The sequence below is a fragment of the Neoarius graeffei genome, chromosome 14, assembly GCF_027579695.1.
Source record: "Neoarius graeffei isolate fNeoGra1 chromosome 14, fNeoGra1.pri, whole genome shotgun sequence".
Classification (NCBI taxonomy): domain Eukaryota; kingdom Metazoa; phylum Chordata; class Actinopteri; order Siluriformes; family Ariidae; genus Neoarius; species Neoarius graeffei.
The window spans coordinates 58030288-58053410 of NC_083582.1; the positions used below are offsets into that span (position 1 = coordinate 58030288).

The 23123-nt window shown below is 43.5% G+C and overlaps 1 protein-coding gene across 4 annotated transcripts in view; it reads right to left on the minus strand.

Moving 5' to 3' along the window:
• The window catches only part of epc1a (enhancer of polycomb homolog 1 (Drosophila) a), a 38499-nt gene extending 15676 nt beyond the window's left edge, over positions 1–22823 (minus strand). The window contains exons 1-2 of one of the 4 annotated variants that reach the window (XM_060940155.1): positions 22569–22823; positions 15428–15520 (exon numbers count right to left, since the gene is read on the minus strand). Coding sequence is in view for 1 of the 4 variants with exons in the window: in XM_060940154.1 (XP_060796137.1) it covers positions 11897–12049 (153 nt within the window). In the remaining 3 variants the exon portion in view is untranslated. Of the gene's footprint in view, positions 1–10544; positions 11289–11896; positions 12369–15427; positions 15521–22568 lie in introns of those variants that run through there. The other 3 variants (XM_060940156.1, XM_060940157.1, XM_060940154.1) reach the window with 3 other exon arrangements.
• Positions 22824–23123: the final 300 nt, after the last annotated feature.

Sequence of the window (23123 nt, forward strand, 5' to 3'; positions counted from 1 at the left end):
CCTGCTGCTGGGAATACTGAAAACAAGACTTTTTATCCAAAAAAGCCTGAGCCTGATTGTCCAAAGTGTGGGAATTCTTTAAACATAGACCTAATAAAATGATGCTCTGCACACTTTGCAAAACTGAAATGGCCTACCACAGGAGCGCCACTTATGCAAAAAACATATCAAAAGAAAATCATCCTGGGGCGCTACGAACTCAGACAAGACAGCACTGCAAGTTTATTACAGCAAGCTTGGTCTGATTGTTGGTATCAGTGTTTGGGAGTTGTGGCTGTCCCCTTATCTGTTGCGTTTCAGACAAGAACTCAGAGAAACCTCTTGACAGCAGATGCTAATTGCTGGTATGGAGATGGATAGATCAAGTCAGCAAAAGAACTTTTTTTTTGGGGGGGGGGGGGGGGGGGGGGGGGGGGGCATAGCTTGAATGTCTAACATAGTTGTGTGCTAACCCTGCATTTCCTGATGGTGCTACCTACAAACATACCCCCCCCGAAACCCCCCCCCCAGCTAACACTATTTCACAATCAGCCTATTTTAACTCTGCAGCTTGAGAATGACTTGCGGCTCCTGGAGGCAAGCACTAAGCACTGACTAAAGCGGCCCCGGCTGTCTATTTACTCTGGCTCAGCATTCAGCCTGGGAACCGGGGGAAAGCAGGTCAACTCCAATTGGAACACTTCCATCACCTCTCGCCCAGTCTACATAATGATATAAAACGTCTTAGCTGTTCCAAAATAAACAAAATATTCAAGGCAAACATTCAACTGCTGGCTCAAGACAAGAGAAAGATGCAGGACTGTTGCTCTCAAATACCATTCTAATTAATCCATTGCTTGCTTATAAAAAGAGATTCGAATCTGATAATTTAACCATCAAAACAGGATTTATATAGTCTCAAGCAAAAGTCTGGACAAACCTTCAAATTCCATGTTTCTTTATTTTTCTTAAAGACCCCATCTTAAGGTAATGATGGATGCTGTTTCTCTTTACGTAGTTGAGCGGTTCTATGGATTCCTACAGTTGTGGAATAGGGCTTTTTACTACATTAATATGACTTACCATAATACACATTAAGGAGGCAAGCAATTGCACTAATTATTAACTTTTGACAAGACACATCTGTTAATTGGAAAGCAGTCCAGGTGACTACTTCATGAAGCTGGTTAAGATGATCCCAACAGTGTGCAAAGTGTCAAGGTAAAAACACTGGCTACTCTGAAGAGTCTAAAACACGAAACATTTCAACACTTTCATAGTTTTGATTCCTTTAGTTTTGCTCGACAGTGTAGAAAATGGTCAAAATACAGAAAAACCCATGAATGGAGTAGATATGTTCAAACTTTTGACTGGTACTGTAGGTGTTCTAGTATACAACGCTTTCATTAATCTTTGATTTCCCCATTATTATTTTTTAAACACCTACTCACCACCAGTGTTGGCATCTGGTAATTTCCATTTTGCTAAAAATCACACAGTGGATCGCATGCGTGTATTGTCTTCCAATAAGCATCCACACCCAACCAACAGACCTCTTAAATTACTGTTTGTTAAACTCTAACATGGGTCCAATCTCACTTACCCCCACCCCAAGTTTTGGAGTGCCCTTGAACACAGAGCTACAAAGGATAAAAGGCTGAAATCTTGACCAAGGAAATAGGACACCGCTCGTTACATCATCAGTAGCCAATGATGGCACATACAAAATACACCAATGACGAGGCATTCCCATTCCGGACAGAGTTTTCCACAATGCCAACACCAGGTGTGGAGTTGCAGGGGCTGAAATCATGGCCAAATGTGCAGGACCGGACAAAACTGATCAATCTATTACCAACAGCAGGAAGCATGTTCGCCATTTCAGTGTAGTCCTGCCAAGAGAAATGCCTGCCCTGTACTCACCACAGATGAGGGGAGGTGCAGGAAATTTGCTGCTGGATCATTTTCCAAAACCTCATACACAAGACACGGAAATAAAATAACTGTACTGTTCCTCACAAATCATTGTTTACAGTTTTACTGACAACATAATGAGCAATTTCCCTGAAATGCTTGCTCCAACAGCCCAATTACATTTCACTAGGATATTCCAACAGATTAACATTTCCCCCCATAATTATTTGCAAAGGTGATTACATGTATAAGCATTTAGGTAGCTATGCATGTCATACCACCTCAGTTCACAAAGCATTCTGGGATTTTTCTTCTGCCACTCTGTTTAGAACCTGCATCTGAAAATGTTCCATTTGGAGTGCCAGATCACCATGGCCCCTTGATCCCCAAAAGAAACACGACACCCTACAAAAGGAAGGTGCAAGTTCTAGGGGCCCAAAGTACACTTCTGTCCACACAGACATGCTGATGGTATCTCCAAAGTATACACAATTTCCTGCTGTTGTGGACACACCTTGACACAGAAGCTGAACGCACGTGCACAATTTGTAATAGGCATTACTGCACACTCACTTTCGCACGTGTGTTCACACTGATGTTACCAACTGTGTTGATAATTTGCATCATGTCCACTTAAGTGTACCTCACTCTTGGGTGGGGGTGGTTGTTTATTCATTTACCTCATAAAATCAGTCCTTCAGAGGATTGAAAGGAAATGATTTGAGCCCAAAATATATAGTTGTGTAATTCCAAACTACAAGAACCTTCCTCCAGCCTCAGTTTTCAATCACGGGGGGGGGGGGGGGGGGGGGGGGGGGGGAGATTAAAAACAAAAAACAGCCCCCAACACTACTGATATAATCCATCTTGTGGTTTAAAAAAAAAATAAACGGTCATTCCTTTCACACATTTATAGCCAGTTAGCAAATCATAGCCTGAGTGACAAGCCTACATGCATTACACTTGGCCATAAAGACAGTCAGTGCAGGGAATAACTCGGAAGGAGATGCATCAAATACCATAACGATTAATAATTTTTCTCTCAAAGTGATGCGTTTTAAAACTAAAACGCACACTAATGTGGACATAGCCTAAGAGGATGAACAGCAGCCTTAAGCCTAGGTCACAACCGGACGTATGATTTTTTGGCAATGCGATTTTTGGCGTTCCCCAAATCGCGGTTTTTTTTTTGATCGTGGAGAAAGACGCATGTTGGCCGTAAGTGTGTCTTGCAACCTGGAAAAAAAAAAAAAAAAGTGCAAGTGTCCGTAGAGTTTGTTTGACATGACAAAGAACCTCTGCGGCCAGTCTACAGCTCGAAAATCAGCACGTCACACGCGCGCCCTCCATGCATTTCTTGCACGTAGACCAGCCGTAGGAGCACGTACAGCTGGTTGTGACCTAGGCTTCAGTACCATTACAGCCACTAGCTGCCAGATAGCCCCATGTAACTTTAGGCTGGCTAAACTCATGCCATGCCCATGAGCTGCCAGCTTATGCTGCTTTTCCACTACCATCGCGGCTGAGTTGGGCTGAGCCGTGCTGAGTTGAGCTGAGCGGGGCTGTTGGAGTTGCATTTCGACTACAACCGCGCTGAACCGTGCTGGCTGGAAGTGGGTGGACTTAGCGAAAGTGGGTGGACGTCACGTGATGTCGTTAGGCGGCGCAAACAGTGAAATCAGTGACCTTTTAAGCGGTAGTCTCACGACCCGGATAGTAAACAATAAACATGGAGGACATGGAGTCGTTAGTGTTGCTGGTCTTGGTGCTGTGGCTTGTTGTCACCGACAACGCCAACAGATACTGGCAAGAGCGTATAGATGAGGCGAGGCGCATAAGGCTTCAGAAATTCTCGCAATTCTTCTTCCTCCGGGTTTATGGTGTTTACAGATCCCAGCGTGCTCGCGGGGCGTGTGTGGGCATGTGAGGACACTCCTCCTCACCAATCAGTGCACAGGGGAGTGTCTGCTCACGCCCCTAGCCCCACTCGGCTCGGTTTGGCTCGCTTCAGCCCTACTCCAAAACCGTGCGAGTTTTGGGTGCTAAGCAGGGCTGAAGCGAGCCGAGTCGTGCTGCTCTAAGGTAGTCGAAACGCGAGCCGTGTCGGGCTGAAGTAAGCTGAAAAACGGTAGTGGAAAAGGGCCATTAGTCTCAAAAGGGCAGGCAAAGAGCAAACACTTAAAAGCGCATTTCAAAGTACAGCAAAAAAGCTTAAACACAGTAACAAAATTGGAAGTGATACCATTTCATTTCAACCGTCAAATTTACCAGTAATGGTAAATTATTTTGTAGCTGGAGCAACCCTACTAAAGTCTAAAGTCCTTCCCACACCGTATGGCACATTAGGTGGCGCCGATCTCCATTTCCGTAGCCCTCGGCCTCTCGTCTATTACATAGCTAGGGTTACCGGGGCGCGCTGGTCCTCTGGTAACCACGAGAGTTTGACCCCCAACTCGCATCTGTATTTGTAGGTACCATTTTATGATGGTCTTTGGTATGACCCGACCGTGAGTAGAGCTCAGGATCTTCTGATTGAGAGGCGGACATGCTAACCACCTCGCGGTAGGAACAACCCTACAATGCTCCTAAACTCTCAAAAGGAGATCACTCTTCTTTCCAGCAGGCAACATCCTAAACTACCACACTAAACTTCTGAAACTGTAGTGAAAGTCTCTTTGCAAAAGCTCTTTTCACACCTGACATTAACATCTGTCTCAGCTGATCCGATCAGTGGACAGCTGAGAGAGGAGTGTTCACACCTGCTTTTTCCATACGTCTCAAAAGCAGTCTTCCATACCTTAATTGTTATAGCATTTTAATCAGAAGCAGGGTTAAGGAGAACAAAAAAACAACCAATGTCAATTCAAAACCAGACTCAAAATACTAGCTGATCCCAAACATAAGAAGCATTTATGTTTAGCAAACTTATTTCCTAAATAAACCAGCATGTGTTCAGATGGTTTTGATACAACCTTTACTCAGATGATCTGACTCGGCAACATTCTGTGCAGGATTTGCTCATCTAATCATGTTTCAGGTGCTTTCAATAGGTTAGTCATTGCTGAGCACGTGTGCCCCATCAAGAGTTTGAGGACGATTAAAATGCCCAGTCCCTCAATGCTCAGACATTGAGTCAATATCAAATACTGAACATGTATACTGTACTGTAGTTCTACTTCATGCCCAATGACCGTTTCAAGCTGTTACCTCTGAAATCATCACTGTAAACTCACAGTAACACTGAGAAGCATCACACAGCATTTCTTAAGCATGACCAGTTTCAACAAGACGACATGGGTCACTATCCCCCACCACGAGCATCTTATGAAGACCTCAAAACACTTACGCCCTTATCAGCCCATTGCTTTAATACTGACTAATGCAAGTGCTAGGACACCTTCATAAAACACTAACCAGCTTTCTTCAGGAGTGTGAGCACACAGTTTCGTTTATGTAGCTTCTGAGAAAACTTGTCCAGATTGAGTCCACTCATACAAAGTCCAATAAAAAATCAAGGGCCATACCTCTGAAAATAATTTTTGAACTCAATTTAGATCATGACCAGTAATACAAGCATGCAAAGTTTCAGTGATGTAGCTTATGTAGTTTCTGAGAAAACTTGTCCAGATTGAGGTGGACTCCATTCCTATATCCCCCTGTGCACTTTGTGGCAGGGGACAAAAAGCTGCTTAAACAACGAACAGAAAAATGGAGTAGAACAGTTCACTAGGTTCAATGCATCCATGTATCGAACACCACATTCAACGCTCTGCATGATAAAGGAGGCTATTTGTCATAAAATACAGCTTATCATAAGTAACTGATTATGGCAGTGTATCTGTGTCACACTGTATACCTACAGCCACAATTACAGCTTGAACACAACCATCTAAAGTGTGAGAATTCTTTCAACAGAGACCTCATATCATACTCAGCAACCTTCGTATTTCAGTTTTACACGTCGCTGCAGCCAGAAGAGAATTAAATATTTAAAAGTAAAATCAAGCCCACACTCTCACCTATGAAAAAAGTAGTTTTTACTACTCTGACCCGTGCGTGCGTGCGAGTGAGAGACACATTTTTTCTATAGATAGGAGATAGCACCGTCGCCTCACAGCAAGGTTACAGGTTCGAACCTCACAACTCGACACCAGGCCCTTGTCGGCTTGCACATTCTCCCCATATCTGTGTGGGTTTCCTTCTGGTGCTCCAGTTGGTAATACATATATGTTTAGGTAAAAATACCCAGCCACTGGGGTTGCACAAATCTGTGCATACTTGGAGTCCAGACAAATTGGGGAGGGTTGCATCAGGAAGGACATCTGGTGTAAAAACCTATACCAAATTGAATGTGTAGATCAGGATCCGCTATGGCGACCCCTAATGGGGACAGCTGGAAGAAGAGGCACTTTACATACATTTCCATCCACATTCACTGGATATGAGCAATTGTGCACTGACAGGCTACTCTACTACTAGGATAATCAGCTCATATACTGTGAGTAAAAGAGAGGGGAAAAAAAAAAAAAAGGCAGGGCATGCTGAACCAACAGAAGACCCCCCCCCAAAAAAAAAAAAAAACCCCATACTAAACACCCAACCAACCCTCTACTCAAAAACAACCCCTCCAACATCAGCAACAAAATATGGAATAAAAGTATTTTACGGTCAGAACATTTTTATTTTTCAAGAATTATAGCATTTCACAAATCACTACTGTCATTTTGCTAGTTTGTTTAAATTCTAAGTAGAAATGATTGTCAGACGTTTTGTAGCAAATCTTTAATTTATCGAACTTGCAAAAAATAAAATTGCTTCTTTCTCAAAATCCAGTAAATGAGAACATGTATCCACAATCAAGTCATACAGGCATCTACACTTATAGCCCACTCGGCACTATGCATCTCATTGGCCATCAGCTCACGTATGACTCAAGTTCATCGAATAACTCACTCATTTATATACATAAACACCACACAGCCCAAAATAAATCATTAAAGAAAAAAGGGGGGAGGGCCCTCCCTTCCCACTCCTCCCCTGTTTTTCCATGAGCAGACATTCAGAAGCAAAAGCTGGAAGATCTCCCCCACCCATCTTTAAAGTCTGGTGTTTGGATGCACAATGATTTCCCAGCAAGTTACAATACTGGACCAAGCCATTACAGCGATTCCACCAAATGTGGACAATGTGTCAACACCAAGACCAAAAAGAAATAAATTAAAATTTGGCTTACACGTTTAATTTACACAGCATCTCCATGCTGAATCAGAGTTAAAGAAAATCACCACAACAAAATAAGAAAAGAACACTGACAAATCAATGCTCAGCTGAATTTAAATTTACTACGTTCTAACGCACAGATTATGATTTATTATTATATACACCTAAAAGTCTCAATGTACTGCTATAATGATGGTGCTTGCATGAGCCAATCATTTTGAAACTTGATGAAGCTGAATGTTTAAAATCTAATGAAAACCCAAGGTATTTACTCAGGTAATGCTTAATTTCGCTGTTTTGAAAAAGTATCATATTGAGGTTTGACTTTATTAAATCTATTGAGTGTTACGCATCATTACACTCCGGCATCTACACAAAATTAAAACAATGGGATTTATTTTTTTTTACTAGCACATACACAACTGGTCTTCGGTGATGAGAAACTGCCCATGCTTCTGATATTTAGATCAGATTCTAACACTGCTCACATGACGAAGCTCTGATCAAATTTTCTTGTGTTAGGAGCTTTATTGTGACCTGCAACATCTTTGTGGCTTGTGTTTACCCATCCAGTGTGATTCTCACATGGTACTACCAAGAACAAAACAACCCCCAAACCACTAGTCTGTCTGCTGCCCCTTTTCCACCAAAGCAGTTCCAGGGCTGGTTCGGGGCCAGTGCTTAGTTTGGAACCGGGTTTTCTGTTTCCACTGACAAAGAACTGGCTCTGGGGCCAGAAAAAACCGGTTCCAGGCTAGCACCAACTCTCTGCTGGGCCAGAGGAAAGAACCGCTTACGTCAGCAGGGGGGGCAGAGTTGTTAAGACCAACAACAATAAGACTGCGAAAGATCGCCATCTTTAAGCGACGAGAAGCAGCAGCTGCACAAACGTGAAGTCATGCATTATTATTGTTCTTGTTGCTGCTTCTTCCGTGTTGTTCTTGCTTCGATATTCACGCCAAGGTTTATGCAAACGCAGCAACATAACTGACGTATACAACGACGTAATGACGTGGCTTCGCTTAGTACCGCGAGGTATGGAAAAGCAAACTGGTTCTCGGCTGGCTCGCAAGTTGAACGAGTTGTGAACCAGCACCAGCACTGGCCCTGAACCAGCCCTGGAACTGATTTGGTAGAAAAGGGGTATGCTTAAATTGGCCTTTCGAAGAACCTCAATTTGTGCTTGTGGACCAAGGACTTACCCTTGTAGCCAATTTCTAAACCCTCTCTTTCATGACCATTTTCACACAAGCACACTTGCAATCACATTTCATAACCCAATGCAGAAAGATTGGACTGAAGCAAACAATGATGAGGCTTCTGCATTTTATGCTACTTGCTATGAAAACAGCTCTCTCAAATTACTTACATTCCAGTCAAAAGCAATAAATTCTGCAATTGCACATCAATAAAAACAGTCCAATACAATCTCATTCTTGGTACTGTGAACTCCTGAATTCTTTTTATTTTGACGTGATGCACACTCTTACAACTGAAAAAATCACCCCAAATAACTTGTGTTAAGGTCTTAATAGTGCACTCTGGGACTTTTCATAACTGCAGCTTTATGCTCTGAATCAGTGGATTAAACCCATGTAAGCCAGGCACTAATGGCATTCCTTCATGAGCTTCCCATTTATTTCACTGTCTCTCTTGTATGCATACATACATAAAAATCTCATTATGCAAGTTGGGAAATGGCCAGTAATGCCTGCTTATGTGCATCAACAGCCAACTTCCTCAATCTGAGCAACGGACCAAGTATGCACTGTCTCAGGGTCAACCTGATACTGCTCAATACACATCTATTGGCCCTTTTCCACTACCCTTTTTCAGCTCACTTCAGCTCACTTCAGCCCGACACGGCTCGCGTTTCGACTACCAAAAACCAGCACGACTCAGCTCGTTTCAGCCCTGCTTAGCCCCTAAAACTCGCACCGTTTTGGGGTAGGGCTGAAGTGAGCCAAACCGTGCTGACTGAGGTTGGGGGCGTGAGCAGACACTCCCCTGTGCACTGATTGGTGAGGAGGCGTGTCCTCACATGCCCACACACGCCCCGCGAGCGCGCTGGGATCTGTAAACACCGCAAACCCGGAAGAAGAATAATTATGAATTACGAGAATTTCTGAAGCCTTATGCGCCTCGCCTCATCTATACGCTCTTGCCAGTATCTGTTGGCGTTGTCAAGCCACAGCACCAAGACCAGCAACACTAACGACTCCATGTCCTCCATGTTTATTGTTTACTATCCGGGTCATGAGACTACCGCTGAAAAGTTCACTGAATCAGTGACATACAGAGCATCGTGGACGAGTTCGCGGAGCGCAAGGCTCGTCGTATGCCCTTCAAATAATGCGCGCAGTAGGCTATTGATGTTTTATTATGAGCCATGTACAGTATGTCGCCGAATGTTTTTTTGTTTCTGAGTTACATGTTCGTTTGAAGGACTTAATGTACAAAATAACATAGTTGCACCCCGGAGTGTTGAAATTGGTAAACACAGTGCATTCAGTGAGGTTTGCACCGCCCTCCTTTTATTTCTGACTCTTCCTGTCACCGCTGCAACCTCTGAGCGCTCATTCGTATGCCCTTCAAATAATGTGCGCAGTATAGGCTATTGATGTTTTATTATGAGCCATGTACAGTATCCTAATGTTTTTTGTTTCTGAGTTACATGTTCGTTTGAAGGACTTGATGTACTAAATAACATAGTTGCACCCGGTAGTGTTGAAATTGGTAAACACCGCAGTTGCGGACATTTTGTAGCCTAAAATGTTGTTATGATAAGCTTTAATAAAGGGTCCGGTCATTTGCCCCGCCCCCGGCCCAGCTCTGACTTGTTCCGCCACTGTCACTGATGTCACTGTTTGCACTGCTTAACGACATCACATGACGTCCACCCACTTTCGCTAACTCCACCCAATGTGTCCACCCACTTCCAGCCAGCACGGTTCAGCGCGGTTGTAGTCGAAATGCAACTCCAACAGCCCCGCTCAGCTCGACTCGGCACGGCACGGCTCAGCCGCGTTTGTAGTGGAAAAGCGGCATATGAGTGCAGGCTGTAACAAATGCATGCATGGCTACGAAACAAAAACAAACCCCCTCATACCCACTTCTATACATTAATCATCTTTGTTTCAGTCATGTTGACAAGCATGAAACTGTATTGAGTGACGAATGCAAATTTTGTATCGTGTCTTATCCTGGTTTCGTCCATGTTTGACCTTACTAGTGTTGGTTTATTAAAAAAAAAAAAAAGGCAAGCTTCAATAAGATTGCAAACTAATACAATCTGCTCATCAGTCCAATAAACATTCGTGTAACCACCCATGGGCATCAGTGCACACCAGTGACCGTTAACCTGGGGTCTTAATGCAAGTGATCTGACTCAAGTTCACATTTATTAACTATTATTTAAAACAAAACCCAACTCATCCGTAAATTCAACTGGCAAGACCCAACGATCCCACCTCTTGACAATATACCAATGACAGAAGGGGACTCTCTGCAAGCATCTGTTACCAGTTTCTGTAAAACAAACGGTGATATCAGCAGGATCGAAGACAAGTTCTAGCCTGTGTGTTCACATGCAAGGTCTATACGGGCAGTAAACATACACACATGATAAAAATGCATCAGTGGATCTTAGTCCAGGTTTCAGGCCCAAATACTCAGACTGTTCTACTCATCCCGAGACACGAGGACCCAATCAACAAACCTTTCAGATTCTTCATCTGTACAGTAATTTTATTTGAGAAAAATATTTAGCACGTCATATGACAGTTAGCGAATTATCAAGCATGATGCACAAAATGCAGTACGGATGTTTCACCTGAAGTGGGAACTGTGACCAAACAGGGTCCTCCGATCCTGTGCTAGCCAAGGAAGAGTGCCTGATTCATGTGTGTCTACCAAGCTATTTATTATTCAATATAAAAACACCCACACTGGCATTTAACATGACACTGAGCTGAATAGTTTCAGCAAGAATGTAAAAAGTAACCACAGATCAACATTCAAGAACTCCCAGGATGCATAAAGAGAATATAAACACTTCCCTTGTTAGCTGGATCAAGAATGACCAGGACTCAGTGGAAATTGTCCCAAGGTTCGTCCTTTTCTCTTTGAAAAGATGCATTCTCAATTTATTAAACGTGAGACCATTTCTTACTGTTCTGGGAGAGGGAGAGGGGGAAAAAAAAGCCAACAACCAAACATCAGGAAGAAAAATGTCTAGAAGACAACTTTTTATTACTTCAAGGACAAAATATCCACTTTATCTAAAGAATTTATGCACTCGGATCTGGAAAGGAGTGCCAGTGGAGGACATTCCCAGACCTGCTGATCACCCTGCTACACTGGTTTGAATGGAGCATTTAAACGAAAACGCAGTCTTCCATGTGGATGTGTGAGAGCTCAGTCTCGCCCTCTGCTGTTTGCTCTCGGTCATTACAGTCACAACGAGCTCCTCCAACTGAATTATAACAAAATGGCTGCTCAGCCGTGGTCACGTGACTCCTTTGTGTTTTGCAAGCCGATTGTTAATTAAACAACGATACAACACGAATATTTTGCCCAAAATCGTAAGAAAACGACTTTAGGTTGCTGCACGGCCTGAAAAATTCACCGCGGGGTGCAGAAACAACACGATTTACCGCGGGGGAAAAAAAACAAGCGGCGGCCATTTTGTGAAAACCTGCGCAGGCGATACTGAGGCGCTCCTTTTATCGAAAAAACACAGAAATGGTGTGTAAAAGTGACCCATGGCGGCTTAGAAACGTACCGATTCCTCCTCCTTTTCCATCCCTGTCGGCATCTGCGGCACAGCTCGGTTGATAGAGGCATATTCATGCAGGTCTGGTAAATCCTCGCAGCGGAAGACGGGTAGGGGCTTGGTAGCGTCCAGCGCCCGCGCCCGAAACGACAATTTACTCATTTTTATATCGCAAGACGTAACATAAACATATACTGTCCCTTTAGATTCCCAAATGACACTGTTAGAGCTCTCATTGAGGAATCTGTGTCGGTCTTCGGAGTCAGTCGTCGGATTGGTTTGAAAAATACGCGTCCGGCGGGAAGAACGGAGCCGAAAAGGCCCGGGACTCGGTCGCTCTCTCTCGGTATGATTTTGCCGTAGCGCCGCTGTGTCTCCCTGGTTCAGTGCGCCATGGCCAACATGGCGGACATTAAAAACTCTTTAGCTGTGGGTTTGTTTCCTGCGGCCCGACCCCCTCCTCCTGCGACGCGCGTTCACGCGTCACTCATTCCCGCGCGCTTCAACACGCGTGCGCGCCCCCGCGCTGGGGGGAAGGGGTGCAAACACATAAAAAACAGCTTGCGTGTGTTGTGGTATTTTTTAATTATTATTATTATTATTATTATTTTAATGCAGCGGCCAAAACGGAATTATAACACACATTCCTTATACACACGCGCGCGCTAAATAAATAAATAAATTAAAAATAATTAATAGCAGCTGTAACGCCAATTAAAACCCCTGTGCACCAATAAATCACCACCGCGTGCACACTTCATCCAAGTTGCACGCTAATGCAGTCCTCTGCCAAAAACCGCTGTACTACAGGACTGGAGAAACAAAAAAAATAGTCATACACCAGACAGACAGACAGGTCTACTTTTACGGCTTAAAAAAAATTATATAATGAGAAAACTCTACAAATAATTGAGGTAAAAATGAATTACCCTGTGCATGGAGCCTTAAAGACTCTACTGCCGCATGTCGCCCTCTGCTGGTCAAACACGGAAATGACCAGGATTCAATTAGGAAAAAAAAAAAAAAAAGTCTTCCACTTGGCTCCAGAGATGAAGTTTATTTTAATAATTTACTTTTCATCTCATCTCATTATCTCTAGCCGCTTTATCCTGTTCTACAGGGTCGCAGGCAAGCTGGAGCCTATCCCAGCTGACTACGGGCGAGAGGCAGGGTACACCCTGGACAAGTCGCCAGGTCATCACAGGGCTGACACGTAGACACGGACAACCATTCACACTCACGGTCAATTTAGAGTCACCAGTTAACCTAACCTGCATGTCTTTGGACTGTGGGGGAAACCGGAGCACCCGGAGGAAACCCACACGGACACGGGGAGAACATGCAAACCCCACACAGAAAGGCCCTCACCGGCCACGGGGCTCGAACCCGGACCTTCTTGCTGTGAGGCGACAGCGCTAACCACTACACCACCGTGCCGCCACACCAAATCATAAAACAAAATTAAAAGGAATTGGTCCAAATGATATATCTCTAGTTAAATTATAACATTTGTTTCTAGTGTATAGCATAGCTGGATAGTGTTAATATTGCTACATGTTGAGTTGTGCCTTGCAATTTATCAATACAAAAAGCAGTGACCATGTCATGGGTTATCTTTCTGGGATCACACCAAAGCTGTGATTTTAGAACACTTTCTGAACACTATATTGCCAAAAGTATTTGCTCACCTGCCTTGACTTACACATGAGCTTAAGTGACATCCCATTCCTAATCCATAGGGTTCAATATGACGTCGGTCCACCCTTTGCAGCTAGAACAGCTTCAACTCTTCTGGGAAGGCTGTCCACAAGGTTTAGGAGTGTGTTTATGGGAATTTTTGACCATTCTTCCAGAAGCGCATTTGTGAGGTCACACACTGATGTTGGACGAGAAGGCCTGGCTCTCAGTCTCCACTCCAATTCATCCCAAAGGTGTTCTATCGGGTTGAGGTCAGGACTCTGTGCAGGCCAGTCAAGTTCATCCACACCAGACTCTGTCATCCATGTCTTTATGGACCTTGCTTTGTGCACTGGTGCACAGTCATGTTGGAAGAGGAAGGGGCCAGCTCCAAACTGTAAAAACAGTCTGCATGCCTAGGTGCTTGATTTTATACATCTGTGGCCATGGAAGTGATTGGAACACCGGATTCCGATAATTTGGATGGGTGAGCAAATACTTTTGGCAATATAGTGTGTGTGTGTATATATATTGCACACACATTATATACACACACACCAAAACATTATTGCAATTATTACCATCAAGTCCAGTGGAATGACGCAGTGTGATGTTCAAATGTTCATTCCTCTGCCCAGTTTGCTATCATGAATTATAAAAGTTTCAAATGAAATGAGCACTTGTGGAAAAAAAACAAAACAAAACAGGAGTTGTGTTTTTAATAGTTTCTGCTGTTCCTGTTTTAAAGACTCGTGTTATCAAGCATCAACTGACTAAATAAAAAGTGTACATAGTTTTGGTATTTATTGACTACCAAAGGCGTGTCTACAGGACACGCCTCCTCCTGTAGAGATCTGCCCATATGCCATTCCACTTGACATTAACGTTGCTGTAGAAAACAGAGTGAAAAATTCTTCTGTTCTTAGTTATTTCTCAGTCTTTTTTTCTATTTTTCCTTCATGAGTGAATGTATAAATGGCCTAGATAAAAAACAAGCAAACAAAAAAACCCACCACACACACACGATAGAATAAACAAACAATCCATTTGATTATTACAGAGAACGGAAAGCTTAAGTGAGTCAATCCACCGGATGAAATTGTAACAAAAAAACAACAAAAAAAACAAAAACACACAACATATATGAGTGAACCTGGTACGGAGCCTCACTCTCCATCTTGAGCTCTGGTTATGGAGGCCTTATCTCATCTCATTATCTCAAGCCGCTTTATCCTTCTACAGGGTCGCAGGCAAGCTGAAGCCTATCCCAGCTGACTACGGGCGAAAGGCGGGGTACACCCTGGACAAGTCGCCAGGTCATCACAGGGCGGAGGCCTTATTTTTTTTAAATAAAAAAAAATCCTACTGTATACTAAAACAATCAAAACTGATTTGTCAGAGTGTGGGGTGGTTTTCTGTGTGAATTACTTAGCAGCTCAAGGTCCTAAGTCACAATTTTCAGAACCGATGCATGCATGCATTTTGCTGCAGGATCATACTCCAGATCCAGTCAAAATGCTCTGTTCATGAGAAAAATCAAAATAAGTAAATTTACGTTATTTTCTTGTTTCTGAGTTTAAAAAAAAGTACCATTTTGTCTGAAAGCACTCAAGTTTTATTTAGGGGAGATTTTATGCAAAATTATGTTAAAACTATAATTGCATCTATTGTTAGGCTTTGATGTTACAGTTGTGGAAAAAGGCATTTGAGATTTAAAAAAAAAAAAAAAAAAGAAGACAATTTTAAACTTATATCAGGTTTTCACTACAGCTTGATCTGCCAAAAAACTCTTAAATTCCCCCTCCCAAATCTTGGTCCTTGTATGATCCAAGATAATTTGACAAATATAAAAGCCACCCTCACCTTTCGGCCACTGTAGTTTCAGCATAGTGTAGATGGACAGAAGCCTACGCAGGATTATATCCAATTTATGCATCAAGTCAGACCTTCGAGGACCTACAGTCAAGGAAAAAGTGGATCACAAAGCACAATTTGCACAATGACTTAAAATACAAATATAAGCAATAAATGTGTAAAAACAAAAGAACCCAACCCAGTACAAGACAATGATTCATCGAAAGCATTTGAATCCTTGCACATTTTGGTATTAAACTTGTTTTCTCTCAACATATCATGGTACAGCACAGTATATTTTCTAAACTGAATGCAAAACTAATCGTCCCCTGGTTGAGTGTGTCCATTTCCCATCACATCATGGTACAACTCGGCTGCAGTTACAGCCACAAGTACTTCAGGATGTGTCCCCATGTGCCTTGAACATCTGGATCCTTGCGTTTTTACCAATTCTGATCAGTAAAACTGCTGAAGCTCTGTCAAATTGGATGGACACCACTGATCAACAGCAATTTTCAAGTCTTGCCACAACTGATTCACTGACTGAGAATCTAACACATTCAGGTTCTCGGTAATGAACCATTTCACTGCAGCTTTGGCAGTATACAAAGGGTCACTGTCCATTTGGAGGGAGTTTGCTTGCCGACTGGAACAGGATTTCTTTGTATTTGGCCCTATCCATATTGCCTTCAACCTTGACTAGTTTAAGAACCTCTGCTGATGAAAAGCTTCCTCACAATACGACAGTACCACCACCATGCTTCACCGCAAAGAGGGTGTTCTTAGGGTGATGAGCCATGTTGGGTTTCTACCAAATGTAGCACGTTGTACCAAGGCTATAAAATTCAATTTTGGTCTAATTGGACCATCAAACTGCTCTCCACATGCCTTTTGGCAAACTCCAAATGGGAATTCATATGGCATTTTATCAATAATGGCTTTCTTCTTGCCACCATTTCATGAAGCTTTGTCGGGTGTGTCCAGGCTATTGTTGGCCTGTGAACAGCTTTCCCATCTGAGCTGTGGCTCTCCAAGTCTTTCAGAGTTACACTTGGCCTCCTGGTTGCCTCAGAGTAACCGAGTTTTGGTGGCTCGCCTTCTCTAGGGAGTCACAATTGCGCCATGTTCTTTCATTTTTTTGAGATATATTTTTTTCCAATAAAACCCTCTCGGAGATATTTTCCAGAATTTGGTCCCATTAGCTCTTTGAGCTTCATTATCCTGTTAAACTTTGACCTTCCAGGAACAGCTGTATTTATACTGAGGTCACATGATACTTGAACTGCACGTAGGCCAACTGTTCAACTAATTACGTGACTTCTGACATTAACTGATTGCACCAGAACTAATTTTGGGATTAGAGATTACTGATGCAATCACAACAATCACAATTTTAATATATTCTTTTTTTTTTTACCCCAATTTTAATGTTACTGGCTATTCATGACATAACATTCAGTTCTTATAGTCATATGACATTCATTTCCATAAATGGAAAATACCATTTAAGTGCAATTTAGATCCAGGGTGTAACATTATAAAACGTGGAAAAGCTCAGAGGGGGAAAATACTTCTGCAAAGCACAGTATTTCTAAACAGTATTTGTGAATGAACTAAACTGGTCAAATTCCATCAAATATCTTTGGTATATCTACTTTAATATTGTACTTTGTTTCTTTTTCGAATGTATAGGCTTGCAAATATTAACTCTTTTTCGTTATATTTATAGTCATTATGTTATATCAGGGGCGGCACGGTGGCGTAGTGGTTAGCACTGTCGCCTCACAGCAGGAAGGTCTGGGTTCGAGCCCCGTGGCTGGCGAGGGCCTTTCTGTGTGGAGTCTGCATGTTCTCCCCGTGTCCGCGTGGGTTTCCTCCGGGTGCTCCGGTTTCCCCCACAGTCCAAAGACATGCAGGTTAGGTTAACTGGTGACTCTAAATTGACCGTAGGTGTGAATGTGAGTGTGAATGGTTGTCTGTGTCTATGTGTCAGCCCTGTGATGACCTGGCGACTTGTCCAGGGTGTACCCCGCCTTTCGCCCGTAGTCAGCTGGGATAGGCTCCAGCTTGCCTGCGACCCTGTAGAACAGGATAAAGCGGCTAGAGATAATGAGATGAGATGAGACAAAGCAGTCTGAGCACAAGCAGGGGCTATTTCAAAAGAGAGGGCAGGGTTTTGAGCAGAAACAGAAAATCTGCATACAAATTTGAAGGGGGGGGCGGGGAACATGGCAAAATCTGAACATAAAATGAATAAATGTTGTTCTCAAACACGACACTGTTGATTAAAGAGAAGAATAAAACTCCAGAGAAATATAACCGCTCAGCTTCCAGACACGAGTGACACCGGTGCAGAGCAGAGACTCGCTGCTACATTCGAAGCCGTTTTGCCGGCTGTCTCCTACGTCACCATGTGATGTCTGTTCCACTGTTCCATCAATGAATGAATTGAAATCACACATTTAAAAAAAAAAAAAAAAAAAGCACAGGAGTGCTCCGAGAGCATAATATCCCCTGCAACAATATATTGCACACGAAATTGCAACATGTGCATTACTGTCCTATAACAAAGCCTTTTGCCAAGTTTTGTGAAATTCCTTCAAAAATTGAGAGAGGAGTTGATGTCAGAGGGTGAGAACCCTTTCCCAGATGGATGGACTTTGCCACGACACAACCCCCCTTCGGGCCTTTCGGCCAGCGGAGGATAAAAATGCCCCGGTGTGTAAAGGCCTTAAGACAGGAGAACGTTAATGTCAGCTTTGTGCTGTTTTAATTACTTCCACCTTCCATTCAAAGCCTGTAATTATAAATTGTGCAGTGTGGGTAACGGTTTCAGAAAAATTAATCTAATCGGTTTCTGAGTACAAAGTCTGACCCTGCAACAAACCATCCACTAAAATTTGTATGACAAGTGACTGGAATACATTATTACAATTTTATACAACTTAACCTCTCAAGTTATTAATATTTAGGTGCTTGATGCATCACTACAATCAAGAAAGGGGGGGAGGAAGAAAAGAAAAAAAAAAAAAAGTAGCGCACACTGGCTTTTTCCTCGACCGCACAAAGTAGTGGTTTTGATGCCTTCTCTGTCTGTCTCTCTTGAGAATGTTAGTTTCAGAAGGCTTCACTGGGTGAAAAAGCCTGTCAAGATCAGACTACATGAACTCAGTCCAATTTTGACACGATTTTGTTGTGGCTGACAAATTTACATCATCAGGCCAGAATATGAACACTGGGAACGACGAATGGGTCTTGTAGTGTGACACGATCGAAGAACAATGATGGAATATCTGAGATCCCCTACGACATCCAAACAAAAATTCTAGCATGTCAGAATTTCTTTATTTTTATTTTCTTGTCTAGGTAAGAACTCCTACGACATGTTCCTTGATGGCCATGATTTAATTTCTTGACCCTCCTCCCTGAAAAGGTGTGAATGATTGGTCAGGGGTCAAACTTGTAGTGTTGTCAGTCTGGCAGCACGGTGGCGTAGTGGTTAGCCCAGTCACTTCACGGCAAGAAGGTTCCAGGTTCGAACCTCCACTCCTTTCTGTATGGAGTTTGCATGTTCGCCGCGTGACTACGTGGGTTTCCTCTGGGTGCTCCGGTTTCCCCCACAGTCCACCAAATGGGTACTCTAAATTGCTTATTGGTGCGAATGAGTGCGCACAGAAAGGAACTGGCCACCCTACTGCCACAATTCTGGCCAGGTCAACCAAACATGGTTTGCCTCAAGCCTGAATTGGGTTTGGTGGTGACAACAACGACGTTGTCAGTCTCCTGATTAAGACATGGCAAGAATTTGTGTCACCATGGTGACCACTGTGAAAGATCTGTAGTTTGATCCCAACATTAGAAGAAGAAACCTTTGTCACATGCACAGTGAAATTCATCCTCTGCATTTAACCCATCTGAAGCAGTGAACACACATACGCACACACCCAGAGCAGTGGGCAGCCACACTAGAGCAGTCAGGGGTTAGGTACCTTGCTCAAGGCCCCCCCACATTAACCTAACTGCATATCTTTGGACTGTGGGGGAAAACTGGAGCACCCGGAGGAGAACATGCAAACTCAACACAGAAAGGCTCTCGCCGGCCGCTGGGCTCGAACCCGGAACCTTTTTGCTGTGAGGAGACTGTGCTAACCACTACACTACCGTGCCGGCTGCATTAGACGACAATGAAGATCTCATTCTCGTTATCTCTAGCCGCTTTATCCTGTTCTACAGGGTCGCAGGCAAGCTGGAGCCTATCCCAGCTGACTACGGGCAAAAGGCGGGGTACACCCTGGACAAGTCGCCAGGTCATCACAGGGCTGATACACAGTGCGTTTACATGCACATAGAGAAAATTGAATTTCTGCCGTTGCTCGACTGAAATCGAAGTTCTAAATGCCATGGAAACACCTTAGCTAGGCTGAAATTGAACCGAACTTGATTTCTCGTAATTGAGCTACATGACCTAGATTATGCGAGTTTTGCCGAGCTACTTAGTGCATGTAAACCATATCAAACTACATAGTCGAGCTACTTACTTCAGCACTGCCCCTTCCGGAAGTGACGAGACCACAAGCGGGAAACACGACAGCCTCGGTCGGCATGACAACAGTAGTAGCGAGCAGCAGAAGAGGTCAGGAGGAACAAACGAAGAAGAGAAAATGGCGAGCAGAAAATGTGCACTTCTGGAGCAATGAGGACACAGAGTTCATGCTCATTCAGCTTAAGGAGTTGAATATATTAAAAAATCATGGACGGGAGAAAAACGCGCAATGGAGAACACGGAACTGATAACTTTGTTTACACTCTTGAATAGCTCTTCTTCATGACGACAACCGGAAGTGTACCAACATGATGGGGCGTGTAGCGCCACCTGTGGCTCGGGTGCACAATGTACCTCACACAATAGCCCGATTTCCTTGTGTGCATGTAGGATTGGATTTCTCTGGCACCCCTGCTGGGACCCTTTGCTCGATTACCGACAGCAGCTCGATTTGGATGTGCATGTAAACGTACTGACTGAGACAAACAACCATTCACACTCACACCTACGGTCAATTTAGAGTCACCAGTTAACCTAACCCTCGCCGGCCACGTGGCTTGAACCCAGACCTTCTTGCTGTGAGGTGACAGCGCTAACCACTACACCACCTCGCCACCCCACAATTAACATTATTGTGAAAAAAAAATTATATAAATATAGGAATTCTTACAGTTCTTAAACCAAGCTTTCTTGCCTGCTCTACTTGTCCTTCCCATTTCCACCCTCACCATAATAATAATAATAATAATAATAATAATACTCATCTCATCATCTCTAGCTGCTTTATCCTTCTACAGGGTCGCAGGCAAGCTGGAGCCTATCCCAGGTGACTACGGGCGAAAGGCGGGGTACACCCTGGACAAGTCGCCAGGTCATCACAGGGCTGACACAGACAACCATTCACACTCACATTCACACCTACGGTCAATTTAGAGTCACCAGTTAACCTAACCTGCATGTCTTTGGACTGTGGGGGAAACCGGAGCACCCGGAGGAAACCCACGCGGACACGGGGAGAACATGCAAACTCCACACAGAAAGGCCCTCGCCGGCCACGGGGCTCGAACCCGGACCTTCTTGCTGTGAGGCGACAGCGCTAACCACTACACCACCATGCCGCCCCCATAATAATAATAATAATAATAATAATAATAAAAAAACAACAACAACGACTCATTCGGAACAAGACACCGAATGAACTCCAGAGAAACTTCAAAGGCTCTTGATCAGAAAATCTTCAGCTCACACCAGACTGTGTGGCTCAGAAAACTCAGAAGCCACCTCCAACCTTCCCCCACTGCAACTGCATCAGAGTAAACTGGGGCAGAACTGAGACGCATGCTCTGTGTGTGTGTGTGTGTGTGTGTGTGTGTGGAGGGCGAGGATCAGAGATTAGAACCAAAAGGACATGGCCCAAAGCCACTCTGCAATGTAGAGAAAAAGGAGGAATGACCAAATAGGAACTAGATCATAACTATATCATGATGAAGTGTCTAATAGCTTAAACATGGTGAAATGTGGGAATAACTAAACAAACCCAGCAGCAGCAGCAGTCCCGCCTGTCTGTAATTCGCTACTGTAATTACATAATGCCATGGCGGTCTGACTAAAGAGGGGGCGATCCCGTTACACTCAACCAACTCAATAAGGAAATCCAGCTCGCTGAACAACTCGATAAGAATGGTCATGCAGAACAATGAAAACGTCGCCGTGAAGAAGTCCATTTTTATAGTGTAATTACCATGCCCGCTGCTGCATTTCTGTGTCATGGCTGAAGCAAATATTCACAGCGTCACCGCCTAGTCGCTTTTAGCAATAATTAAGCAGCGATCAAGGCCCTGTGGCAAACGAAGCGACATTTAAAGCATCGAAATGAAAGCAAAGATCAACTTTATAAGCAGAGCCACATTGCGGAAACAGGCTTACAGTGGCGCGTGCATCCTCCTGACGCCGAACACTAAGGAAGTTGAACGCGCGTGCCAAGATGTTTGCAAATGACATGACCGGAAACGTAAAAAGAAGTGAATAAAACACAGCTCAAAGTTTAAAAACGTCGACTCACGTCCCAGAATACATCCAGCGACCCTTTAAACCACACTCCAGACATCCCTGTGAACGATCTTGTGGAGATAAAAATGAAAAATATATCGATTAGAACAAAAAAAAATTCTCCGATATCGATTTTTTAAAACCATATATTTCAAACCAGACAGTCGAGAAAAAAAAAGTCAGTCAGTCAGTCTTTTCTTGAAACAGGATTAGAAAAGAGAAATAATAAAAAAAGACATTTATTATTAATACAACCACAGAGTTGACTTGTTTATCGAAAGAACAAGAAAGAGATCCATTTCTATTACAGACTGGTCACTTTCCGCTTGTTAGACATTTAAGGAGAAATGGAAGGTTAGAGCGACACCATGGACCTGCCAAGACATTCCTATCGAGGTTAGCCACCTAGCTAATGTTTAGCGCCGTTTTGCAACAATTCCTTACGCACGACCTCGTTTTCTAACAAACAAAACCTAATCTGAACGTGAACGAGATGGATATATATATCTTTTCCCCCCAAAAAAAGACTTATGTTCACAAAAAGAGCAACTTACTTACCCATTTTAACCACTAGGGTGGACGGTGACAATTCTGTTGTACATGACAAGCTCCGGCTGCATAGTTAAGACTGAGAGCTCCTATACAACAAATGGGCTGCAGCAAAATCATTACTCCTGTTTTCTCATCCATCACAAGTCCCCGGCAATCATTTATCACAAAGACTAAAAATCCAGATCAGTTTCACTCACTAACTGTCGACCAAAAAGTAGCTCAACACCGTTTTAATGATCACTTCAGCTGAGAGACTCCGAGTCAGTCATAGGGTTAACAACTTCTCTCTGAGAGATTAGACGCTTCCTGATTGGTCGCACAGTCTCACCAATCACCTGTAGAGAGCGACAGTACTCGGCTGGCAAGAGGCGTTTTTTCCCCCCCCAACCATATTCAGACAAATCCCGCCTCCTGAACAACAAGTGGCTATTTGCGGGTAACTGATTATCATGCGCGCCTGCCTATTGGTCGAACTGCTTGTCAGTGTAACTCCTCGCGCAAGAGGCGGAGTCTGTCGGAATGTGGTTGGGAAGCAAACAAAACATAAGCTATCAGGCAACC